This window comes from Miniopterus schreibersii (assembly GCF_964146895.1).
Source record: "Miniopterus schreibersii genome assembly, chromosome: 1".
Taxonomy (NCBI): Eukaryota; Metazoa; Chordata; class Mammalia; order Chiroptera; family Miniopteridae; genus Miniopterus; species Miniopterus schreibersii.
Window position 1 is genome coordinate 50,451,721 of NC_138101.1, and position 23,147 is coordinate 50,474,867.

General features: G+C 37.4%; 1 protein-coding gene across 5 annotated transcripts in view; it reads left to right on the top strand.

The window, feature by feature from the left end:
- The window catches only part of ARHGAP24 (Rho GTPase activating protein 24), a 625,501-nt gene that overhangs the window by 584,673 nt on the left and 17,681 nt on the right, over positions 1-23,147 (top strand). For all 5 annotated transcript variants that reach the window (XM_081130578.1, XM_081130577.1, XM_081130581.1 and 2 more), the window contains 4 exons: positions 973-1,180; positions 16,728-16,860; positions 19,178-19,251; positions 21,469-21,590. In XM_081130578.1, the coding sequence (XP_080986704.1) occupies positions 973-1,180; positions 16,728-16,860; positions 19,178-19,251; positions 21,469-21,590 (537 nt within the window). The remainder of the gene's footprint in view (positions 1-972; positions 1,181-16,727; positions 16,861-19,177; positions 19,252-21,468; positions 21,591-23,147) is intronic.

Sequence of the window (23,147 nt, forward strand, 5' to 3'; positions counted from 1 at the left end):
CAAAAAAAACAACAACAAAATAATTTTCCCCCTCATTTTTCTCATAAAAAATTCTCATACAGGAGGTTAGCTCACACCTACCATTGCAAGCTAGAGACATTTGGGACATTCTATTTCCAGTGCTGCAGAATAGAAAATATATATCTATTACCATTCTTAATGAGACTAGATCTAGAGGAGAAATTGTGATTTTCCACAGGAATTTCTAAGTACATGTAACTACTGTCTACATACTGTAACTCTTACATATCATATTCTAAGTAGGTATAGCTCTTTACATTAAAAAAAAAAAAAAGTTTCCTTGGGCAGCATGCTCACTAAATGTTCATAGTTTTTTGCTTCGCCTTTTATTTTTCTGACCTTCCCATAAATTTACATTTTCTCAGCAGAAATTGCCCACCCTAGTATGATGACAGGAACTGAGATGGGGAAGCAGGTTTCTTCCTCTGTAGCTCAGTGTTCAGCCACTGTGCACACTACGCAGCACTGTGTTATAGCTGCTGTGTTACACATGCAGGCTGACTCTGAATCCCACAGCAAACCCTGGCTGTGTGACATTTAGCAAATTACTTAATCTTTCTGTGCTTTCGTCTCCTCCTCAATAAAATGGTCTAATGGTGGTTGGTGCCTACCTCACAAGTGCGTTGAATTTTAAATGAGAGAAATGCAGATACGTTGCATGACATACATAGGTACAGTTTAGTTATCATCACTTTAGAGCACAAAAAAGGTATGCTATTTTACTCACTTTTAGAATTTAAAATAATTCCCCACACATCCTGGGGTCTTACATAATTTGAACATGCAACACACTTTTCTTGAATTTGATCCTGTAATAATGTGAGGTACCAAATGTTAAATGCTTGCTAAAGTGCCAATCTTTGTTTTTCCTTTACATTGAGTTTTAAAAGAAAGTAACAGACTAGGAAGAGATACATTTCTTAAATCCACTATGATTTTTTTTTTCTTCAGGCATTTTTGGGCAGAAACTGGAAGATACTGTCCGTTATGAGAAGAGATACGGGAACCGCCTGGCTCCCATGTTGGTGGAGCAGTGCGTGGACTTCATCCGACAGAGGGGGCTGAAAGAAGAGGGTCTCTTCCGACTGCCAGGCCAGGCCAACCTGGTGAAGGAGCTCCAGGATGCCTTTGACTGCGGAGAGAAGCCGTCGTTTGACAGGTAGAGTTTAAGACTTTCCGAAGCGTCCGTCACTGAGAAACTCAATCTGAACCGAAAGGATACAGTGAGCCAAGATGCTGTAATTGATGCTCTCACAGTTTAGGTGATGAATTACCTGGTCACACAAATAGGGATTGTTTTTATTAAGTTGCACAGTCAAAGATTTGATGCTTTAGATGTCTGTTCACTTCTATCCTTTTTTAACTCCTTAAACATTTTTTAAAAATATGTTTTTATTGATTTTAGAGAGAGAGAAAGGGAGATGGAGAAATAGAGAAACACTGATGTGAGAGAAACATCGATCAGTTGCCTCTTGTAGCACCCCAACCAGGACTGAACCCATAACCCGGGCATGGGTCCTAACTGGAAATCGAACCAGCAACCTTTTGGTACACGGATGACACCCGACCAACTGAGCCACACTAGCCAGGGCCTACCTTAAAAACATTTCTAAATTAAGACTGTATTTAACATCGGAAAAATGAACTTTTAAAATAGAAGTCTTCTCTTGTTTGATTTTTTTTTTATGCTTTCAGCTAAGGGATGTTAAAAATATTGATGATTAGGACATCAGCAATGTAATTAAAAATAACTACTTGTTATATAATAATAAAAGCATTATATTTTAAATATATACGTCCAAATTAATCCAGAATAAATTTACAAAGAAACAAGAAGTATAACATGGTGAAATTCAGGAAATAATGGAAGTTCCAGAGAAGAACATGTAAAGGGAGTTAAGAGTCAAGCACTGTTAATATTTTATGAATTACCTCCTTTTCTTAATTTAGCATAAAAAAATAATTTTTATCCTAGTATTGTTAATTTAACATGGTGTAGCAGAGATTTTCCATATTAATAATTGAAAGATGTCCTTTATTTCAATATGTTTTAACTTAATATTCTATCCTTGGCAACTGTAGTAAGCATAATTTTTAATATCTAAAACTTCACTCTACAGGCATATGTTCATAACCATATCAGTATTGTTGAACATTTTTGTTGAGGCTTTTTTCACTATTATAAATAATGTAGTGGGTATATATGTACGCATAAATATTTTCCATTTTGGATTCTTTCTTTAGGAGAGTTTCTCAGTATTGGACTTTGTGGATAGAATAGTCTTGGTACTCAGTGCTGGCAAGATATGCTGAGACAGGCACCCGGTGGTAAAAATGCAAATTATTATAGTCTTTGTAAAGAAATTTGGACATATTTTAAGACCCTTTAAGCAGGAAATTCCAGTCCTAAAAAAATATTAGGTATGTGGGAAAGAACTTAAGTGATAAGTAGCTTATTATAATTTTTATAATAGTAAAGAATGAACACCAATCTATTACTTCCAACAGTAGAGTATGACAGTGCACTTACATAACAAAATAATGTACAGTTATTAAAATTTTAGGAAAATATGAATTTATATAATAATAAATGGAAATAATAAATAGAAAAACAAGGCAGAATCAATTAATTGATTAAATCCTATCTATTTACAAAGGTAGTAAAAGAAGTTTATGAAGATTCGTAAGTTTTCTCCAAGAGAAAAAAATTAAATATAGAGGTAGCAAAATGAATTTAAAACTAGAGTCAGCGTGCCAGGTGGGTACTGGCAATATCAGGGGGATCACTTTGTAAAACAGATGACTGTGTAACCACTCTGCTGTACACCTGAAACTCATACAAAATAATATTCTTGGTAATTGTTCCTTCCGTGGTGATTGTTCTTTGTTTAGCCCTGTGGAGTTTTACCCTCCATATGCTCATTTAGTATTCAGACCAAAGACTTGGTATTTTGACCAAAGATTCAAGAAGACCTATAAGTAGATTTCAAAAACAATTTTTTATTTTTTTTGCAAAGGTTCCTCCAGCTGCTTCTACCTCCTCAAACTACAGCTCCTGTCTCCTTAGCTCAGGGAGACCACTGTTCTTTTCAAGCCCTCGTCCCTACTCCAGGGTCTGGGAGATGCCTCTGTGTGCAAGGCCGAAGTAATCAGTAGACTTAACCTCATTAAATTCCATACTCTCAGAGGTCACATTTTTGCACTATTTGTTGTCCAACATCTTAAAAACAGTTATTTCATATAGTTAGTTTTCTCATTTTTAAGTAAAAACTGACATCTGTTATTTTGTAAAGGCTGTGAGCAGATTCTCTCCTCAGCAGCTGGGAAATCCTGCTGGACACATGTTGTCAGGCCGTTCCCCTGGGGCTGGGAAATCTTCCTTGTGAGGGCTTGATGTAGCCTCTGGTTCTTCCTTATGAGACTTCTTTCCTTTTCTGTAAAACATAGCCCTTATTTCTAGTTGAGTAGCTTCTCAGCCTATTTACTGCCCATAAAAAGTTGAAAGTCCTAAGTTTCTTTTCATTTTGAGCTGATACTATCTTTTTTATTCCAAGTTCCTTTAAAAACCTTGGTTTTTATCATCTGAATTATAACTCACTTGCTGAGACAAAGTCACACCCATTCATCTCCATGTCAGGCCCTTCCATGTTCAGTCTATGAGTCAGGTTGCTATAGAATAATCTCATGATTCTTCTAAATCCTTTCATATTGCTGAGAGAATCTATGAGGTGCTGCTTTAATTCTTCTAGAGTTTTTAACAAGGGGTTTTGCAGCCACACCCATCATAAAATTAAAAAAGTCTTTGCCTTCAGGTTATGTTTTACTACTGGGGCCACTATAGTTTCTCTAAATTTTTCTCCAAAGTTGAACAGTTCCTTCTTTAGCCTCATCAGGAACATTTGCTCTGTTCTGAGTTACTGGAGTTAATAGTCTTGCTGATTTTTCTACCACTGCTTTATAAGCAGTTACGTTTTTCTAGCCTCTAATAACAATTTTCTCATTGCTCTTCCAGTTCTTACTAATAGTCTCCTCACTGACTGTCCAGACTCTCTCTAGTTCCAAAGCCAATACATGTATTTTCAGTTTTTGTTGTAGCAGCACCCAATCTGGTACCAGTGACTATTTCATGCATCTGTTGCTGCATAGGAAACCGCTCCAAATTCTTTTGGTTAAAAAAACAACCACCTTTTCAGATTCTGCCTTTGGGCATTACTTGGCAGACACACCTTGCCTCTTTCATGGTGTTTGTTGCCGGGATCCAGTGCAGCTGCGGTATCTAAGGGAGCTTCATTCAAAGTCTGGAACCTAAACTGGGCAGGCTAAGCGACTGATGGCTGCTTGAGCTTCTCTCTTCCTCTGTGCACTCTTGTATCCTTCAGGGCTTCTCTCTTTAGCCAGTTGTTGGGACTCTTCAAGGAGTACCTCAGTACTCAAAGACAAGAGTGGAAGCTACAAGGCCTATTCAGGGCTAGGCCCGGAACTGCACAATGTCAGGTTCACGGATTACCAACCGTCAACAGCAAAGCATCAGGCCGGCTCAGATGAAAAGATATTGAAAGCCAATCCTTCTTGAGGGAAGGAGTGGCATACACGTATAAGGATGAAAAAAGTTGACAGTCACCATCTATCTCATTCATTCCTTCAGCAAATGATTTTGGAGTGTTTACTATGTCTTAGATGTTATTCTAGGTGAAAAAGACAGACAAGGTCCATTCTTTTGTGGAGTTTGTACTACTGTTGATGAGCAGGTAAACAATAAGCAGTCAATATATCAATAATTGCAAAGAGTGGTAAGGGTTGATGTGCTAATATGTTAGTAAGGGAAGTGGGGGAGATATACGCATCTCTTTCCTGGGGATATAAGATTTGGGTGTAGCTTGAATGATAAGAAATGCGCCCTGCCTAACATACGGGGAGAGCACACTGCAGGTAGAATAGCAAGAACAAAGGCCTTGAGAGAGGCAAACTTAGCTTGTTTGAAGATTGTAACACCTTTGTGGCTGAAATACAGTAAGCAATGAGTAGAGTCCTCAGAGATGAGATTAAAGAAGTTGATCCTGTGCAGTCCGATAACTTATCATAAGAAATTTACTTTTTGTTCTAGGTGAAATGGAAATCTATAGAAAGATTTTTTAATAAGTAAGTGAAATAATTTTCTTTACACGTTTAAAAAGGATCACTTTATAAAGGAAAACTAAATAACAAAAGACTTTCCTTTCGCCTTTATCACCCAGCACTAATGCAAGAACTGAGAATAAAAACCCAATACTATAACAAAAAAAAAATGCTTCCATTACTCTTATCAGTTAGGAAATTATAAGGGATTTAGGAGCTCTGGCTAGGAGTTTGGGATAAAAACCAAAATATATACACGTTTCTTGTCATATCACAGTATCGTGCCCTGGCAATCTGAATGTCTTTGTTTTGATAAATAGATTGTCAAGTTTGAGTCTCTCAGTCATAGGGAGGCAGATATGCAATTTATTGGATTCCGCTGATTAAATAAAAAGGATTCCCAGATCCCTGAACAGTGAAATAAAAAGACGAGAGTAACATATTTGTGGCCAAATATAATTGTAAACTATACTGGTAAGGGAATAAATAATCTGTAATTTCCTAAGGAGAGTGAGATTATTTTCAGAAACATATCCAAGTAGAGTATTTCACTTTTTTAGTTAATTGGCTGAGTTTGACATTTTGCATGACCAAGTCCTAGGTCAGGTTTCGTTTTCGGGATGTGAAGACAAACTGCCTGGGAACATTTGCTAGTTCAAGTTAATCTCACCAGTGTTCAAGATTGGAATGACTTTTTAAAAAAGCAAGTTAAAAATACAGACTGTGCATAATGTTTTGAATGGATATTAAGGTTTAAAGCACAGTACAGAAATTTTTTATTGTGAAATAGGTTAAAGAGCAAGAATAAATATTTTTGTTCTATATTTCTAATAATGATTACATGTCACTAGAGTCAACAGGGGTTAGCTTTCATCTTTTATTTATTAAAATCTGAAAAAACATTCTCACAGGAATTCTGCAACAATAATCTCTAATTTTAATAGTGAGGCTGACTATTATTATAGCTCTAATATTAAGGCTTAAAATTTGATTTTTAAAGTCAACTTTTAAAAAAATTATAAAATTATAACATACAAACTGTTATTAAATTTTAATTAAATATTATTAAAATCATATTTTAAATTCTAACATTTTGTATATAATTTAGAATACTCAGAGAGCTCTTGCTATATTCAACATAAATAATAGGTATATAGAGACTTAGACATGTAGACATATAGACATCAAAATACAGATATAGATATATATAAGTATTAGAATCACATTTTTGCATTTTGCCTCTTCTTGTTAACATATATCATAAACAATTTCTCATATTACTAGGTAGTTTTCAAAAACATGATCTCAAGGACTAATAATACTTATCATATCAGTGCATCTGTTTGTTTAATTCCTCCTCTGTTGTTTCCAGTGTTTTATACACATCAGACCTATGCTGACAAGCATCTGTGTTCATAAATCAGCCTGTGGTTTTGAAGCTATAGATGCATTGGGAAGATAATCTTTCCCAATGAGAAGAAACATTTTGTCCTCTGGAAGAAAAAAAGGATGGTAGTGAAAAAGAAATTTGGAACACACAGTATTTGAATTTAGAGAGGCTGCAGGTGCGTGGACCAACTTTTATTAAACCATGTACTTTCTGCTCTTCTTTAATTATATCAAAAGTTATTTTTCCAGTTCTGAGGTTCAAGTTTAAGACTTTCATGTATGCATGACTTACTGTTTCTTACAGTTAGATGACATATTCCCACAGTTTCCTTCACCACAATGAGATGTTCGAGAAAGCACATTCTCATTGACCTGAAAAAATTTGTATTTTATCAGTTTATGTCAACTGTAAAAAACAACAGATACAGTTCCTAACCATTCTTTCCCTCCTTTTTTTCTATTTTGGAATAAAAACAAATTAAAACTCAACATTTTATATTTCACTTCCCCACTTAGAGAGGACACAATGAAAAATAGAATGTGTAGAACCAAATTAGAAGCCAAGTGTTAATTCGTTTCCAAAGCCCTCCACATAGCATCAGCTGTTAAAAAAGATTCATTTTGGAAGAGCTGGGAAGGTAGAGTCTAGAATGGCTATGTGGGTGTCACTCTCATAGCATTAATTGCCCAGCAACAAAATAACTGCACTTACAACACAGCATTCAAAAGCAAGGACAGCAGGCTGTGTGAAGCCAGTGATTTTACACATTCTATCCAAGAATCCCATAACTAGCTGCTGTTCTAGGTGTTCCAGCTGCCCTCCCACACACCCAGTTCTTTCTGCCCTTGCCCCTTCTTCTCAGCTTCTCCCCTTTTGTTTATGTTTTATTTCTTTGGGAGACCGAATTAAGACCACTAAACAAACTTTAAGTCTACAAAGATGAAATGGAAAAAAAAAAAAAAAAAACACCCCAAACCTGAAAATTTAGAAGTCAGAAACATTTTAGTTTTCATCTCTGGGCAGGAATATAGCATTGAGCATGACTAACCTGGATTATAAAAGTGAATTTGAAAGTGAAGAGCACTGCTGACATAGTAGAGATTCTCAAGCATTAGTTTACATAGGAATGACCTCAAATGCCTAGACCCCAGTGGCTACAGTTCTGATTTAAAGGTTGAAGGATGCCTAAGAATGTGCATTTCAAATAAATCCTCAGGCGATTTTTATGTGCAGGGTCCTCAAACCATAACTTGGGAGATACTAGCCAGACTATAGGCTACAGGAGTGTGGGGTAAAGGGAAATTGTTCATTTGAAGTGATGTGCCTCAATTTTCTCATATATGAAATGAGGAAAAAGCACATAAACCTTATGGCATCATTGGAAGCAACATGTTAGTTCTGACTAGCTAGACAGGTCCTGTGCTATTGTGGAAGACAAATTATTTTCTGGGGTATACAGTTATGTGTAAAATATATGCTTTGCTAGCTGCTGAAATGGACCTGAAATTTTAGAACAGCCTGAAAAGTACTTCCCTGCACTTTTATGCTTTGATCCATGTGAGAACTCAAACACTGGGAACTTAACAGCAAATTATACAGTTATAGAGCCCTTGTATCATTGTGTGAATGAAAGATTTAAGGGTAGGGTTTACTGGAGGAGGGTGAAGAAAGCCAGTGGTAGCTTGAGGTCATGTGAATAAAAAGTTGAAAAAGCAAAGAACAAATTTCCAGGAGTTTGCCTAAGGCAAGTTCTTGCAGGAGAAGAAAAAATAATTTTCTTTCTACTCTTCTAAATTGTTCTTGCTGAACTAATACTCAAATTAACATGAGGCGGATTAACAGGAGAAAATGACCAAGTGTATTACATATGTACATACGGGAGTTCCCATAAGACTAAGAAACTAGAGAGCACTTTGGGCAATTGAGGCTTATATACCATCTGGACTAAGGAGAGAAAGGCAGGGGTCTGGGAAGTCAAAGGAAAAGTAGGTGATTTACAGGTAAATAAGAAAGAACAAACATGCCAAATTAATTCTTGCATGGCCACTCAGAAACAGTAGGACACAGAGGGGAAGCTAACAGAATTGCTTGGACCCTCCCTGTCTGACACAATTAATTTATATGTGCTGTGGTGAATGTGCTAAGGTTCCCTTCCTGAAGCAGGTTTTTCTATTTGAATTCCTTTACGCAGGTAAGGAGGATGTTAATTTTTTCCCCCTAATACTATGAGTTAAAGATTCAGCAGTGTAGAGCTGGGCCCCTTTTTACTTATCTCCTTTGTAAGGCACAACGGTTTTGTTTTCTACCTTATTGACTTTATTGGAAGAAAATAAGTTTTCTGTAAAAGAATGTTAATCCTTTTTTGTTACTCCCAGAATCAGATAATCAAAATTATCCAGACTTGTAGCAGTTAAGAAAGAAATGGGCAACTTCCAATAGGGTCATGGTTAAGGATACATTCATATGTATATATTCATTATATATATATGTATTATACAAAACTGGTTGCTAACTATTCATTAGCTAGAAAAATTATTTGTGATATTTTGTCCTATTTTATTTTCTATTTTAAAAAACAACTATTAAAGAATATATATGGGTTTTTAAATACTGTTAGGGAAATTTTAAAAATATTTTTAGCATAATATACCTCCTTGGTGTCAGAACATCAATAATGCTTCTCTAGAAAATCCTGGGTTGCATAATGTGAAAACTCCAGAAAAAATAAATCTCTTAATGTATTTTGGTGGTCACCTTTCCTTTGTTTCTCCTGAAACTCCATCTGCAGAGTTTAGTGAAGGAAAAACATGTAGGCAGACAACCTAAAGTCTCAAAGTAACTAAATATAACTGTAACTTCTCTGTTTTAGCTAAGTCAAGTTCATTAACTGTTTGCCAAGAGTTTGAAGACCATATGAAACTAAAATTACAACCCATAGCACTTCAAGTCCTGGGCGCAGTTGAAGCAAAGAAAGGTTATTAGATAGTCTCAGGTACATATGTTTACTGGTGTAAAGACATGAGAATTAGTAGTCAGATAAACTCTTTATGAAAGAAAACCCTAGGAGTCTGTATACCAGGAGTGAAATTTTAGGAAAGACAGCATATCACATTTAAGCAAGAAATAAAAGCTCATTACTTATATAATCTAATTAGGTAATTGCATAGCCATAGTGTACTTAGTATATGACTTCTTCCAGTTGTCTTTATTTCTTAGCCATTTCTGGGAGAAATGTGAGCTAAGCAAGAAGTATCTCTGTCCACCTCTTTCAAGCTTTAGCCATGTAATTCATTGAATAGGAAGTGCTATTTGTAAGTATCATTTAAAATGTTATGTAAATTAGTTTTCTTGTATTTCTTACCATGAGTAGTTTATTTATATCCACCTGAAAATAGTCATTTGAGTGACAATAACCTCCCAATCATGTTAACCATTCTTGCATTTCTTGGCATATATGTTACACTTTGTGAATTTCAGAAATTATATTCCATAGGACAGCCAGAGAAAATGCCCAAGTGTGGGTATCACTCCATCATTATCCCCAACCTAGATTCAGAATTCCTGTGTTTATTAAAAGTCCTGAGCAAATTAACTTTGTTCGTTGTTAACTATAGATACTCTGTGGAACCTAAAAGCTTGAGCTTTCCCCTGAAGCAATTATAAATAAATTCAATGAAGATCTGCTAGCATTCGGGAGAGAACAAATCTAACATAAGAGACAATCAAGGAGAGGCTGGATTGATTGTCTTTATACCATAGAACTTATTGGCTATGTGTTTTTAAAAATTCTACAGGGAACATTAGAGAGACAAGTATGTAACTAGTTGGCTCCAATGGATGGTAGAGTGGCCTTTTTAAATTTGTTACCATTACAAGTCAGAACTGCCTCCTTTCACTGGAAGTTTTCCACCCCAAATATGTGTTCTATATTAGTGTTTCTTAACCTTGGCAGCACATAAAAGTCACTTGAGCTTTTTAGAAATCTCAATACCCAGGCTTCATCCCAGACCAATTATATATAAGAATATATAGGACCTAATCATCAGTATTTTGAAGAACTTTTTGTGTATAACCAGGGTTTAGAATCAGTTTCTTCCATATTGCATTGATCTATCTGACAATATTTCTATAAATCCACATTATCTGAAAGCATGCCTTTCTGATAACATTTCATTGCCTAATAGTCGAACAGTACCATTAATGGTTTTAAAGGTAAAAATCATCAAATGCAGATTTGGAGGATGTATTAGTCAGCTCAGGCTGCAGTAACAAAATACCATGTACTGGGTTGCTTAAACAACAGAAATTTATTTTCTCACAGTTCTGGAGAACAGACTGAGATCGGGTGCCAACATAATTGGGTACTGGTAAGGGCTCACTTCCTGGCTTGTCGGTGGCTACCTTCTCACCAGTGTGCTCACATAGCCTTTCCTTGTTGCATAAGCATGGGGGTGGAGGTAAGACGGTGGGGAGAAAGCTCTCTAGTGTTTCCACTTAGAAGGGCACTAATCCCACCCTCATGACCTCATCTAAATTTAATTACCTCCCAAAGGCCCTATCTCCAAATACCATTGCATTAGAGGCAAGGGCGTCAACATATGAATTTGGTGGAGGGCAGTTCAGTCCATGGCAGGAGTCATCATGCAGTTCTCTGCCACTATTACTTTAAACCAGAAGACTTGTTTGGGACACTCACTAATTCAATGTAGTCCAGGACTTTGCCTGGAGGTAAAAACTGTCTTTTGGTGTTGTATATAATTCAGTGGTGACACTTACATAACTGTCATGACAGTTTAACTCTATTCAAGTTTCACTGCCAAAAAGTGTACCAGTTTTAACAGATACAAAAGAAAATAAGTTTGAACAGAACCTTTTCTGGAGGCTTTTCTTGTAGACTTTCAGTTTAGTTTGGAACTATTTACGACCTTTGGATTTGCTCCTTTGTATCTTGGTGAACTTGGTAGATAGAGCAGGTGTTGTATTAAGACACTTTGGTGGCAGTCCTCATCTTGGCAGTGCTGCTGACTGTTTTCAGTCTCACTTATGTTCATGGAGTTCCATGGATAAGACATTTTTTTTTCTTAATTCCAAGTGAACTTTAGGTTATCTCACTGTGTGTTGCAAATAAGTTCACAATATCTTCAATAACTCTCTAAATCGGTACATTGGAAATTCATTCTATTCAGTTAAATCAATGGATTATATTGTATTCTGTGCATAGCATCCAGAGTGAGAATTTCTAATTTTGAGGCTTAAAAGTTTCAAGATTTTTCCTGTGTAGTATTATACTTGTGAGTATTGGACTTATCCTTGTGTGGGAGTCTGTTTATCACAGAAGGAAGGGTGGGCTTACAGGATGAGCAAGGAGGGATTGTCATCAGACTCCTTTATCCCTGCTCAGATTAGTAAGAGGCCTCTATTATGCATAGATTATAAATAACGCCAGTCGTTTTCAGAATATATAAAAATATTCTTAATATCACGCACCCAGCAGGGACTTAGCAGCTAGAATATACAGAAAATGTTAAGAAGTTGAATGAATGAGAAATGGTATGGAAACATGTTGTTGGTAATCGGTTAGAGATATAAACCCAAGGGGGACAAAAAAGATTTCTGTTTCATCGAGCATGTGGCATAAGGCAGTGCACACCATAAATGTTCATAAACTATTTGGTGAGGTAATGATTTCTAGAAGAATCCCAGAATGACCAAAGGAACACTTCTGAGAATATAAAATTAGGTCAACTGTAGAAAGTCTCATGGAATCCTCCCTTTAAGTGTAATAAAAAGCACTACAGAATTCAGAAGTAGAAGTACAATATAAGGTGTAAACAAAACCCATATGTTGATCAATGAAGGGACATATGCTGCAGAGCATCTTCCAGCCTGACAGCTCCTTCACTCAGGATCCCTGGGCCTGCCTCTGCCTCTGCCTCTTTGCTATCACTGAATAGAATGTACATGATTATTTCTCTTAACTTCTGAAAACAGATTACACCGCCAGGTGAGTGAAAGAGACTTGAGGTTTGTATAATGATTTTACAGTAACAAATAGTTTTGAATATCGACGAAAAGAGTATTACATTTAAATCCCTCATATATCGATAATTAGCCAAAAAGAATTTCATGTATGCGTGGCTTCCTGTTCAAGTATCTCAAATAAGGTTAATAACAGAACTCACTCAATGAACTGCCATGAAGGCCTGATGCAGGAAGAGATGCGTATAGGTGTGTGCTATTGCTGTTGTTATTACTATTATCAGCCAGGTTAGGGATTTTAATTCTACATTTACACCAGCTTTTGCCACAGTGCAATCACTTCACTTCACTTTATAAAGACTGAGATATAGTTCTCTGAGGCAAAGATAGCAAGTCTTTCTAGGTACATTGGGCAATTAACACACAATTGCAGATGTTAAAATAATAAAGGTGATCTGATAGGGCCTGTCTTAACTAATTAACTTTATTCTTTTCATAATAAAATAAATATTTTTTTCTCTTAAAATTCTAAACTGATAGACAAAGTCATTTTTAATTGGTATTTACCTAATTGGCTGTATATAGGGTGTCCCAAAAAATGTATACACTTTGAATAATTATAAAGGCAGTGTTTATTAAAATACATTTCATTTTCAGAGCTATCAGCTGTTAAAGTGTGTATACATTTTTCTGGAGCACCCTGTATATTATGCAGATATTAATTAGGCAAAGTAATGTGTTTTTAGTAAAGGTCAGGCTGCAGAGTTAGATGCAGATGGTTGCTATTTTGTAGAGTGGACATACCAAGTGATTTTTTTTTTTTAGAGAAACCCCAGACTTCTTATTGTAGTAGGCAGCATGCTGGCAATTGGGGCAGACGCAATGTGAGGCCCTTGAGGTGAGTCAGAACTGGCAGATATGTTGGAATCCGGCCAGAAGGGCTTGTCTTCTATTCAGTGGGAGAGGGCAAAGCCCAAAATGAGAACACTAGGAAAATGTAGAAGTCTCTTTTTTTACAAAATAACCTAAGCTTAATAAGCCCAAAAAAGAGTCATAACTTTGTTTTATCCTTTAAGCAAAAATCTAATAACACTTGCTAATCGGAAAAAAAAGGAAATCTATTGTAATTTCTCTTCAGTGTGTGTACCACAATGCTAAACCGCTAATGGAACATAGCGCTTTCGGGAAGGGCTAGTATAATCGCCCCAGCCCACATCTCCTACCTTGATGCACAGCTCAACTATTCTATTCTTGGAAAATTACTGCAGCTTTGGAACTCGGAATATTGCTGGTGGGTGAAGAATGATTCTGCAGCCTTTCATCCTTCACAGTTTTCACGCCGTCTCGATTAGTCTGACTCTGCCATCTAGTGTTCAAACGTCCTCCGTGCTGTAGCTCAGCTGCATTAGCAGCAAAATAACACAGGAGGAGAAAAGGCTGCGGCTACCAAGAACCCAGCAGCTGCAGAGAAGCCCACCCCGGGGGAAAAGCAGCTGCGGCGTAAACTTAAATGTGTTTATTCCATAAAGGTCAAATCACTTTGGACAGCTAATTTTGAATAAAAACCTGATCAAAGGCAGTGAGAAACGTGGAAAAAACAAGTTACCTTAAAAACAGTGTGCTTGGGGAGAGTCAATCATTGAAATACTAAAACAGATTTCTTTTTAAATGTATATTTCTTGTTTATTGTATTTACTTCATAAATATTTTATGAATTCTATATGGCCATACAAATTACACATAATATACAGCATATATTGAAATTATACTTATTTCATACTTTGTTTTTATATTCCTCTCCGTACCTGCCTCTAACTTAACAAAATTGTTATTGACTTTGGACACCCCAGTCATAATTGGGTTGGATTCGAGTGGAATGAAAAGATGGAAAGTTTATCTTAATACTTGGTTGAACTGCGTGCCCTTCCCAGTTTGTGGTTTTGTTACTACTCACGACTGCACCTTCAGGGCTCAGGTGCTTCACAACATAGCCCAAGAAACACAGAGGGGCTTTGATATGCATGTTTGCCAGGAAGAAGAAAAAAAACTGTCTTTGTCTTACCATTGAGACCATTTTAGGTCTATATATATTTTTTTTAATTTGGGAAATTATTTTTAGGAATTAATGAATTTGGTCACAATTTTCAAGACATCCTGGAGACATGATTTTTATTTTCTTTACTAGCCTTTGAGATGACTTCTATATTGTATATTAGTTTAGAATTTTAAGAGAAAAAATATTTATTTACTTATGGAAAGAATAAAATTACTTAGTTAAGACAGACCCTATGAGCTCACCTCTATTATTTTAACATCTGCAAAACGATGGACAGCAGGCCTGCTCTGACTTCAGTGTGAAAATCCAAAGCCTCAGTCGTTGCCCCGACTCGTCGTGAGGCAGGGGACATCCCGGGTCCTGCTCACCCCGCCTCCGGCCCACCCTGAGCGCCGGGCTCCCGGTCCTCTGCCCGCGCCTCAAGGCCAGGACGCCCCTCCCGCCTCGCGCTCCCTTTGCCTGCTTGGCATCCGTCGGAAGACCTGCTGCGGTTCCTGGGCTCTCAGTTAATTCTTACGCTCGCTTCAGGTCTTAGCGCAAACAGCATTTCCTCAGACAAGCGGCCCCTGCGTTAGCCCCCCCTGGGTAGAAGGCAGCATCCGATAGTTCTCGTTACCGCCCACCGCTCCTGGCGACGGTGCATCCGTGTCATTACCTGCTTGGCGTCTGCCGCCCCCACTGGGTCATGGGCTGTAGGCAGGCCCCAATAATACTTCGCTTCAGCTCCTCGGGCTCCTAGCCGCTGTTTCTCTAACATCTGCTATAGCATAGGCGAGTGGGCAACACCCGATGAAATCAAGCCTGAGCCCCAGGCTGAGAACCCACATGCCCGTTGTCCCAGCCCATGTGGTTTGGTGAAGGCAGCTCTGCTCTCGTGTACCCTTGGGGCAAGAGAATATTCGCTGAGGCAGCAAATCCCAGCTTCAATTCCAGCTCGTCAGGTCTGTCCCTCTGGGGCTTTGTCACGTCCTGCCGCGTGGTCTGGGAGTGGGGGGTGTTGTCAGCACTTACAGAATCGCTGACCTCGTTCAGGAGCAGCCTTCCCTCTTCGTGGGGATCCGTTAACCTCCTAATCCCCTGCTCTCCCATCTCCCCTTCCCATGCTCCTGCCCCCCCCCCAAATAAAAACCAAAACCACAACAAAAACCAGCCCACCTCTTTCTGGCTTTATTGTCAGCCACCTTCATGGATTAACAGGGAATAGGGAAATCTAGAGAACAAAATGTAAAATAATATTTCAGTAAATTGTCCTCCCACTCTGATACACAGCAGAGAATAAAAATAAGTTTTGCATGTTACACAAAGGCCATGCCAAGTTTCCATTTTGATTTTGGTAGCGCGTTCTTTCCCTTTCTAAAAGACTCTAAGGGCTCCCAACTATCTTAGAGTATCGGATAAGCAATCATCCTGAGAAGCAATCATTTTGAAAATGGGCTCTGCTTGAAAAGCTACAGCATGTTGCCCTGGCCGGGTGGTTCAGCTGGTTGGAGCACTGTCCTGCGCACCGAAAGGTTGCGAATCCAGTTCCCCGTCAAGGGCACGTACCTAAGTTTCGAGTTCGATCCCCAGTGGGGGTGTGTACGGGAGGCAACTGATCAGTGTTTCTCTCTCCCTCTCCCTCTCTCTAAACATATCTTTGGGTGAGGATTTAAAGAAAAATAAAAGCTATAGCCTGTCATACCAAGCTTCAGGTGTCTCTAACCAATCTCCAATGTCTTCTCAAGAATTAGTGGTATAGTTTGAGAAATAAAGTTAGGATTCAGGAGTAATTGTGACACTAAATACACACATACACACACATGTAGATTTGGTATTTTTTTGTAACTCGTATTCTATTTTCTTTAAAGTCTGGTATATACTCATTGTTTTCGAGGGTTAACACTTCTGCTTAACATCAAATACACACACCAGCAAAACGCTGAACCTTCGGATATTTTCCGACCACACTGAGAATCGCAAGCGCCCTTCTGTGCGTGTTCCTTCCCCTCCCACGTGCGGGAGCCTCTCGCAGGCATCGCTGAGTGTGCGCTGCCTGAGAGCGGGAGGGACCGGCCCTGCGGCCAGTCCACAGAGAATCCTGACCCTTAGAGATATGTTTGATGCAGAAATAAATAAAATGCTATAAAGCTCGGTCCAAAGCCGATCTTCACACTCCTGTCTCCACAGCAACACGGACGTGCACACAGTGGCGTCGCTTCTCAAACTGTACCTCCGAGAGCTCCCGGAGCCAGTCATCCCATACGCGAAGTACGAGGACTTTCTGGCATGTGCCAAACTGCTCAGCAAGGAAGAGGAAGCGGTGAGTCCCCGCGTGTTTCTGCACGAGGTTCTGCTCCGGGCTGTGGTCGGTGCGCTTGGTCTTTAATTGTAAACTCCTCTGCCCTATCCTGGGATCGTGTTCCACTAGTCTGTGTATCAGCATCACACACATTTACACTTGACACACACAGCTCGGGTCCCAGTTTTAATCCCCTCTCATCAAAAAGAAAAATGTCGCTGAATAAATGAAATGAGCACTCCCTAAAAGGTTATTTGCTCCCCTAAAAGGTTAATTGTGGTGCCAAATAGTCTATGAACAAACTGGATGACTTATTTCCTATTTCCTTTTTCATTGTGTGCCTCTTAAATCACCTCAAACAATGACTCCTAAGAAATCCTACCTGCTGCCTGTTTTTGTAAAAACAGCTTTATTGAGATATAATTCAGATACTACACAGTCACCCATTTGAAGTGTATAGTTCAGTGCTTTTTAGCATATTCTCAGTTATGCAACCATCACCAAAATATAATTTTGAAATATTTAGCACATTTTATCACCCCATAACAAACCTCCTACCTGTTCCCTATGCTTCTCCCTCGCCAACTCTTGTCAGCTACTAACTTTCTATCTCTATAAATTTGCCTATTCTGGACATTTCATGTAAACGGCATCATTCAATACATTGTCTTTTGTGACTGGTTTCTTTCACTGTTTTCAAGGTTCGTCCACATTGCACCACTTATCAGTATTTTATTCCTTTTATTTCTAAATAACATTCCATCATTTATCCATCCATCAGGTGCAGGGCATGCGTGTTGTTCCCACTGTTGGGCTGTTATTAATAATGCTGCTATGAACATGTGTTTTCATTTCTCTTGGGTATATACCTAGGAGGTAGGGTTGCTGGGCCGTATGTAACACTGTTTTCTAAAGAGGCTTCACCATTTAAAATTCCAGTGTGTGCAGGTCCCAGTTTCTCTACATTTTTGCCAACACTTGTTATCTCTCTCTTTTATCATAGTCATCCTAATGTGTTTAAAGTGGCATATCATTGAGGTATAAGTTGTATTTCCCTGATGGCTAATGATTTTAAACATCTTTTCATGTACATAATTGGCTGTGGGTGTTTTTTTTTTTTTTTTTTGGAGAAACTTCATATTCAGATCATTTTCCCATTTTATTTTGGTTGTTTATCTTATTATTAAGTTGTAAGGGTTCTTTATACAGTTTAGATACATATACCTTATCAGATACATGATTTGAAAATATTTTCTCCCATTCTGTGGTTTGGCTCTTCATTTCCTTGAATGGGTATCCCTTGAAGCACAAAAGTATTTAATTTTGATAAAGTCTAATTTATGTTTTGAGGGGGGGTCACTTGTGCTTTTACTTGCATATCTAAGAAGGCTTCGTTTAACCCAAGGTCACAAAGATTGACTCCCATATTTTCTTCTAAGCCTTTTATATCTTTAGCTCTGACAATTAGGTGTATGCTCCATTTCGAGTTACTTTTTGTTTATGGTGTGAGGAAAGGGTCCAGCATCATCTTCTGGCATGTGGATACCCAGTTGCCTCACCACCATTTGTTGAAGAGACTTTCTTTTTTCCCTTTGGGTTTTCTTGACACTCTGGCCAAAACTGCTGCCTGGTGGTTACATAATGTCTGGGGCTGCTTTTGCACTACACCAGATATGTGGTCTCTGCTTTGGATACAGAGACCACATATCCTACAAAGCATGAAATACTTTCTGGCCCATTACAGGGAGAAGAACAATCAGATCACATCATCCATTAGCTTTTCTGGGACCATTTGTATTTTAGAGGAAGTTCTACAATGAGAAGAAACAAAGTATTTAATCCGTTTGCAAAATTTCCGGAAAGATCAGGCTTTGCAACCCTCCATCCCACCCCAAAGGATGTGTCCTAGATGTGACCAGTCTTGAGAGATTTATTTGTCTGTAGATGTGTTTGTCTGTTTGGGGCATGCTAAAAATGGGAAGGAGCCTCACTATATCAAGGCTGCTTCCCTCCCCCACAAAAAAAATCTTATAAGTGAGGCGATCTTCCCTTTTCAGGCAAATTTGAACAGATGTTTAAAATGTTAAAAGGGTTTCACTTAAATCTGTTTCTCCACAAATAGTACTTATGGAAATATTTGAAATCCTTTCACATCCTTGAAAATATTCCTAAAATGCTCTCTGTGATGGTAGCAAGTTTTCAGGACAGGATCCTGTGTTGATAATATGTGAAATTAAATTTTTTTAAAATCAGCACTATATGTCCATTTCTTATTTGCTTTAATTCTGAGACCAACACTTAGAAAGATAATGTTTATTCTCTTCTTCTTTATACTCAGGGTGTTAAGGAATTAGCAAAGCAGGTGAAGAGTTTGCCAGTGGTCAATTATAACCTCCTCAAGTATATTTGCAGGTAAGAATTGTCCTGAACAAAATAAGACTGTATTTAGCCTGACACTAGTTTATGTTTGACAGTGAATAAAATTATTTTACTGCTCCGAGCTTGGGCATTGGCCTTTGTCAAATTAAGAGTTTTGACAAAGTGATTTCAAAGGTTCCTTTGAGCACGAAAATTGCATGATTTTGTAATTTGTTATTTCTGCAGTCTATCTTAGCTCTACACATTAAAGCTATGTGGCTTTGAAGTCGTTTGTGCATGTGCCATGTACCATCATTTAAAAGAAGGAACATGCTCCTTCGCTTGAGAAAGATTTACATGGGAGACCAGATTCTACCACTGACTCTTTACCTACCTTTATGCCATTTCGTATTCTCTTGGAGTCTGAGAGTCCTAATAGGTAAAATGGTAGTAAAAATATACAATTCACAAAGTTGTTTTAAAAGTTAAATTATATTTTTAACTAATTAATGTATATGTAGTAAGTGTTCACTAAATACTATTTTCTTTCCATTCCTCTCCTCATTCAAGACTCATTGAAAAGATATTTGTAATTCAGTTATGTTAGAAAAAATAGTTGTGCCTGGTAAAGTTCTCCCTCAGTGATCATTTTTAACTTAAAGCTTGGGATGGGAGGTGCCATGTCTGTGCTCCTGCTTAAAAAGCCAAACGTAAAATTGAAACCTATTATTTTAAATTGACAGGACTGCTGAGTATCTTAAATGATAGCTTCCTAGTCCACTTCAAAAATAAATTTCAAATGCTTAGTTCTGCACAGTGCATCATTTATGTATGCTTTTTGTGTTGTGATTAGATAAACGTTTAGCAGACTAGGAGCTATGCAGTTTAAAACTATTGTGAAACACTGTGGAGCTCACTGTCAACCGCAACTGAGTAGGAATTCCAAAACCTCTTGCTATGATGTTTTATGTTTCAGAAGCAAACAGTACCCTAGGTTTCAGAATTTGAAAAAGCAAAACATAGTTTCACTGATACCATAGACCTATTAACATGCAGGGCTTCTAGCCCAAGGTTTTAAATTAATCCAAGCTATTGTACTGGATAATAAAAAGGTTAAATTCTCTTTAAGTAAAAGTGGAAAAGGCTTGTTTGAGAACCATATTGCAAGTCTTTATCTTCACAATGGAAAAACTTAACTTCTCTTGAAACATTTAAACAGACTTTTAATTTCATTTTTTTCTAATAAGAAATGGTAGTTTGGCTTTTTGGCCTTCAGTTTTACTGTAGTTTAGTCTGTATAACAGTAATGAGCACGTCGAAATAGGCACCTTTTTGAAAAGTCATGGTGCAGTAATTAAGAGCACCAACAACCCTAGAGTCAGAACTCGGGTTCAGATCTCAGCTCTTCCACTTCCTAACTCTGTGTCCTTGGAAAAGATTTTTACCTCTCTGGTGGCTCCTGTGTCTCATATGTTAAATGGAGACCATCATAATATTTACCTCACACAGATGCTGTGAGAATTTAATAAGTTAGCGTAATGACTGACACATAATAAAATATACTAAATAACACATAAAATAAGCTAATTTTGTCTTATCAGTGCAATCAGTAAGCCGTGAGATAACAGAAGCACTTGCGGAATGAAAACAATGCTGCAAGATTACAAAAGCAACCCCTCCCACTAAAGTCATTCAGGGAAAGGGCTGTTTCATGCCTCTTACTTTATTAGCACCTAATAAACTGAAACACTTTGTGCTTATAATTTTTCATGTCAGTAGAACTGTTTTAATTTAAACCATGTTTGATCTCATATTTTAACAGATTATAAATATAAAGCTCACAAATTACTCCACGAAGATGATTGATGCTTCCCCTCTGAAATAAGGGATTATACCAGATGATCTTATTTATAATTCTCAAATTGAATATATATATTTAATTCTTTACTGAGGGATTGGAAGGAAATTCATATCCTTCAATCTAAGTCCGTATTAGTATGATCCAAACCCTTGTTTCTGTGACTGACAAAGGAAACCATGTCAAGCTAGGCCAGAGGTGATATCTGAGAGGTTCTCTCAAGTCTGATTCTTAATAATTTGCAACATATTTTCTCCACCTTTCATTAAGGGATGTCTGAATTTCTAAATAATTTTATCTGCATAATCAATCACTTAACACACTACAGTTTATAAATATTTTCTAATGGCTCATTGTATTCCACTGACAAAGTTGATCCCATTGTGTTTTGTTCACATTCTTACACCCGACAGATTCTTGGATGAAGTACAGTCCTACTCGGGAGTTAACAAAATGAGTGTGCAGAACTTGGCCACTGTCTTTGGCCCCAATATCCTGCGCCCCAAAGTGGAAGATCCTTTGACTATCATGGAGGGTAAGTAAATGATTATCTTATACCCTCCTCAAAAAAATAATCACTGTCTTTTCCTTGGCCTGAACCTATTGAGCAAACTAGGGAAGTAAGTGAATCCATGGTAACTCCATTTATTGACTCAGGTTTTTCAAATGAGAAAAATCTTCTCTTTGGGGGTCAGGCTTTTTTTTTTTAGTTTACTAAACATAATAATTTACTAAATGATTCCTCAGTAACCATACAAGAATAAATGGAACTTCTATAAGTCAGCTGTAAAATATTAGGCAAGAACTCTAGAAAATTCAAGTTCACTTTTTGAGTCCAATGCAATTTTCAGAAAATTCAAAAGTTACTATTTTAAGGTAATATAGTTTTATTAATTTTGGTTTATTTAACTGATTTTGAGAGGTAGAGAAATATGATCCTCTATAAGACAATGTTTCTTATTTACCTCTGGGTTGAAAAATGAAGGAATTCTTACTTTCTAAATTACAAAATGCCTCAAATTCTCCTCCTCCATGAACTGCTACTTCTCTTTATTTCTCGCTGGCCTCATTACTGAGGTTCCCTTCTTCCCCGTGGTCATTAATAGCACCATTGTTTTCTGAAAGTTGGCCTAATTGAACATTTAAGAATTTAGTAGAGAAGAGGGAAGGGGAAAGAATAATTATTTTCCGTTTCATTCTGAGTTTTTTTAGTCTACAACAAAATATCTCCCTGATCCTGTCCCTTTCATGAAAATTCTAAGATTTCCATTCCTCTCTATCTTATGAGAGAGAGAGAGAAAGCTTTTAGGTGTTTGTCTACATCAGCTCAGCTTAACTTCTTTTGTCAAATATTAAGGTAAATATAAATTAAACACCATACTTTTTTCCAATAAGATAGTTGGTCCAGAAAACTTAATTTCTACATGAAGAGTTTAGTAGATATTAGAAAGTATAAAATTTGAGGCTACAGGAAGCTGAAAAGAGACTTTAGCTCATTATTTTCCAAAATCCTTTTCTTGTTATAAGATAAAATATATCAATATGATACAGAAAACTAACACACGCGCGCGCGCACACACACACACTTCCCTTCATAAATTATAAGGTAAACACTCTAGAAATCACCACAAGATCGAGAAATAACACTTTCCTAGGCATCTGAAAAGCTCTTCCTTGTGTCCTGTCCCTCCGTCTACTGCCCCGTCTTGCTTACAACACCCTCTATCTTTCTGTTCAGACGCTCATGTCAATAACTTCCTTGCATATCCTTAGTTTTATCAACCATATGGACTTTCTTAGACATTATATTTACCCTTTACTAGTCTTTTATTTGATAGATTTTCAATCTCTTTTAATATGCAGGATCCCTACAATTTATCTATTGAAAAATTAGGTCATCTGACCCGCACAGTTTCCCGTAGTCTGAATTCTGTTGACTGCTGTTCACAATGCAGTTGAACCTACTCCTCTGCCCTCTGTTTCCTAAAGATTAGGACCTGGGTCAAATTCATGTCTGATCATCTGAGCAAGGCTATTGATTGTGCTGTATAACATCTGGTTATCTCTTTTTTGTGTGTGATCTTAGTGCAAT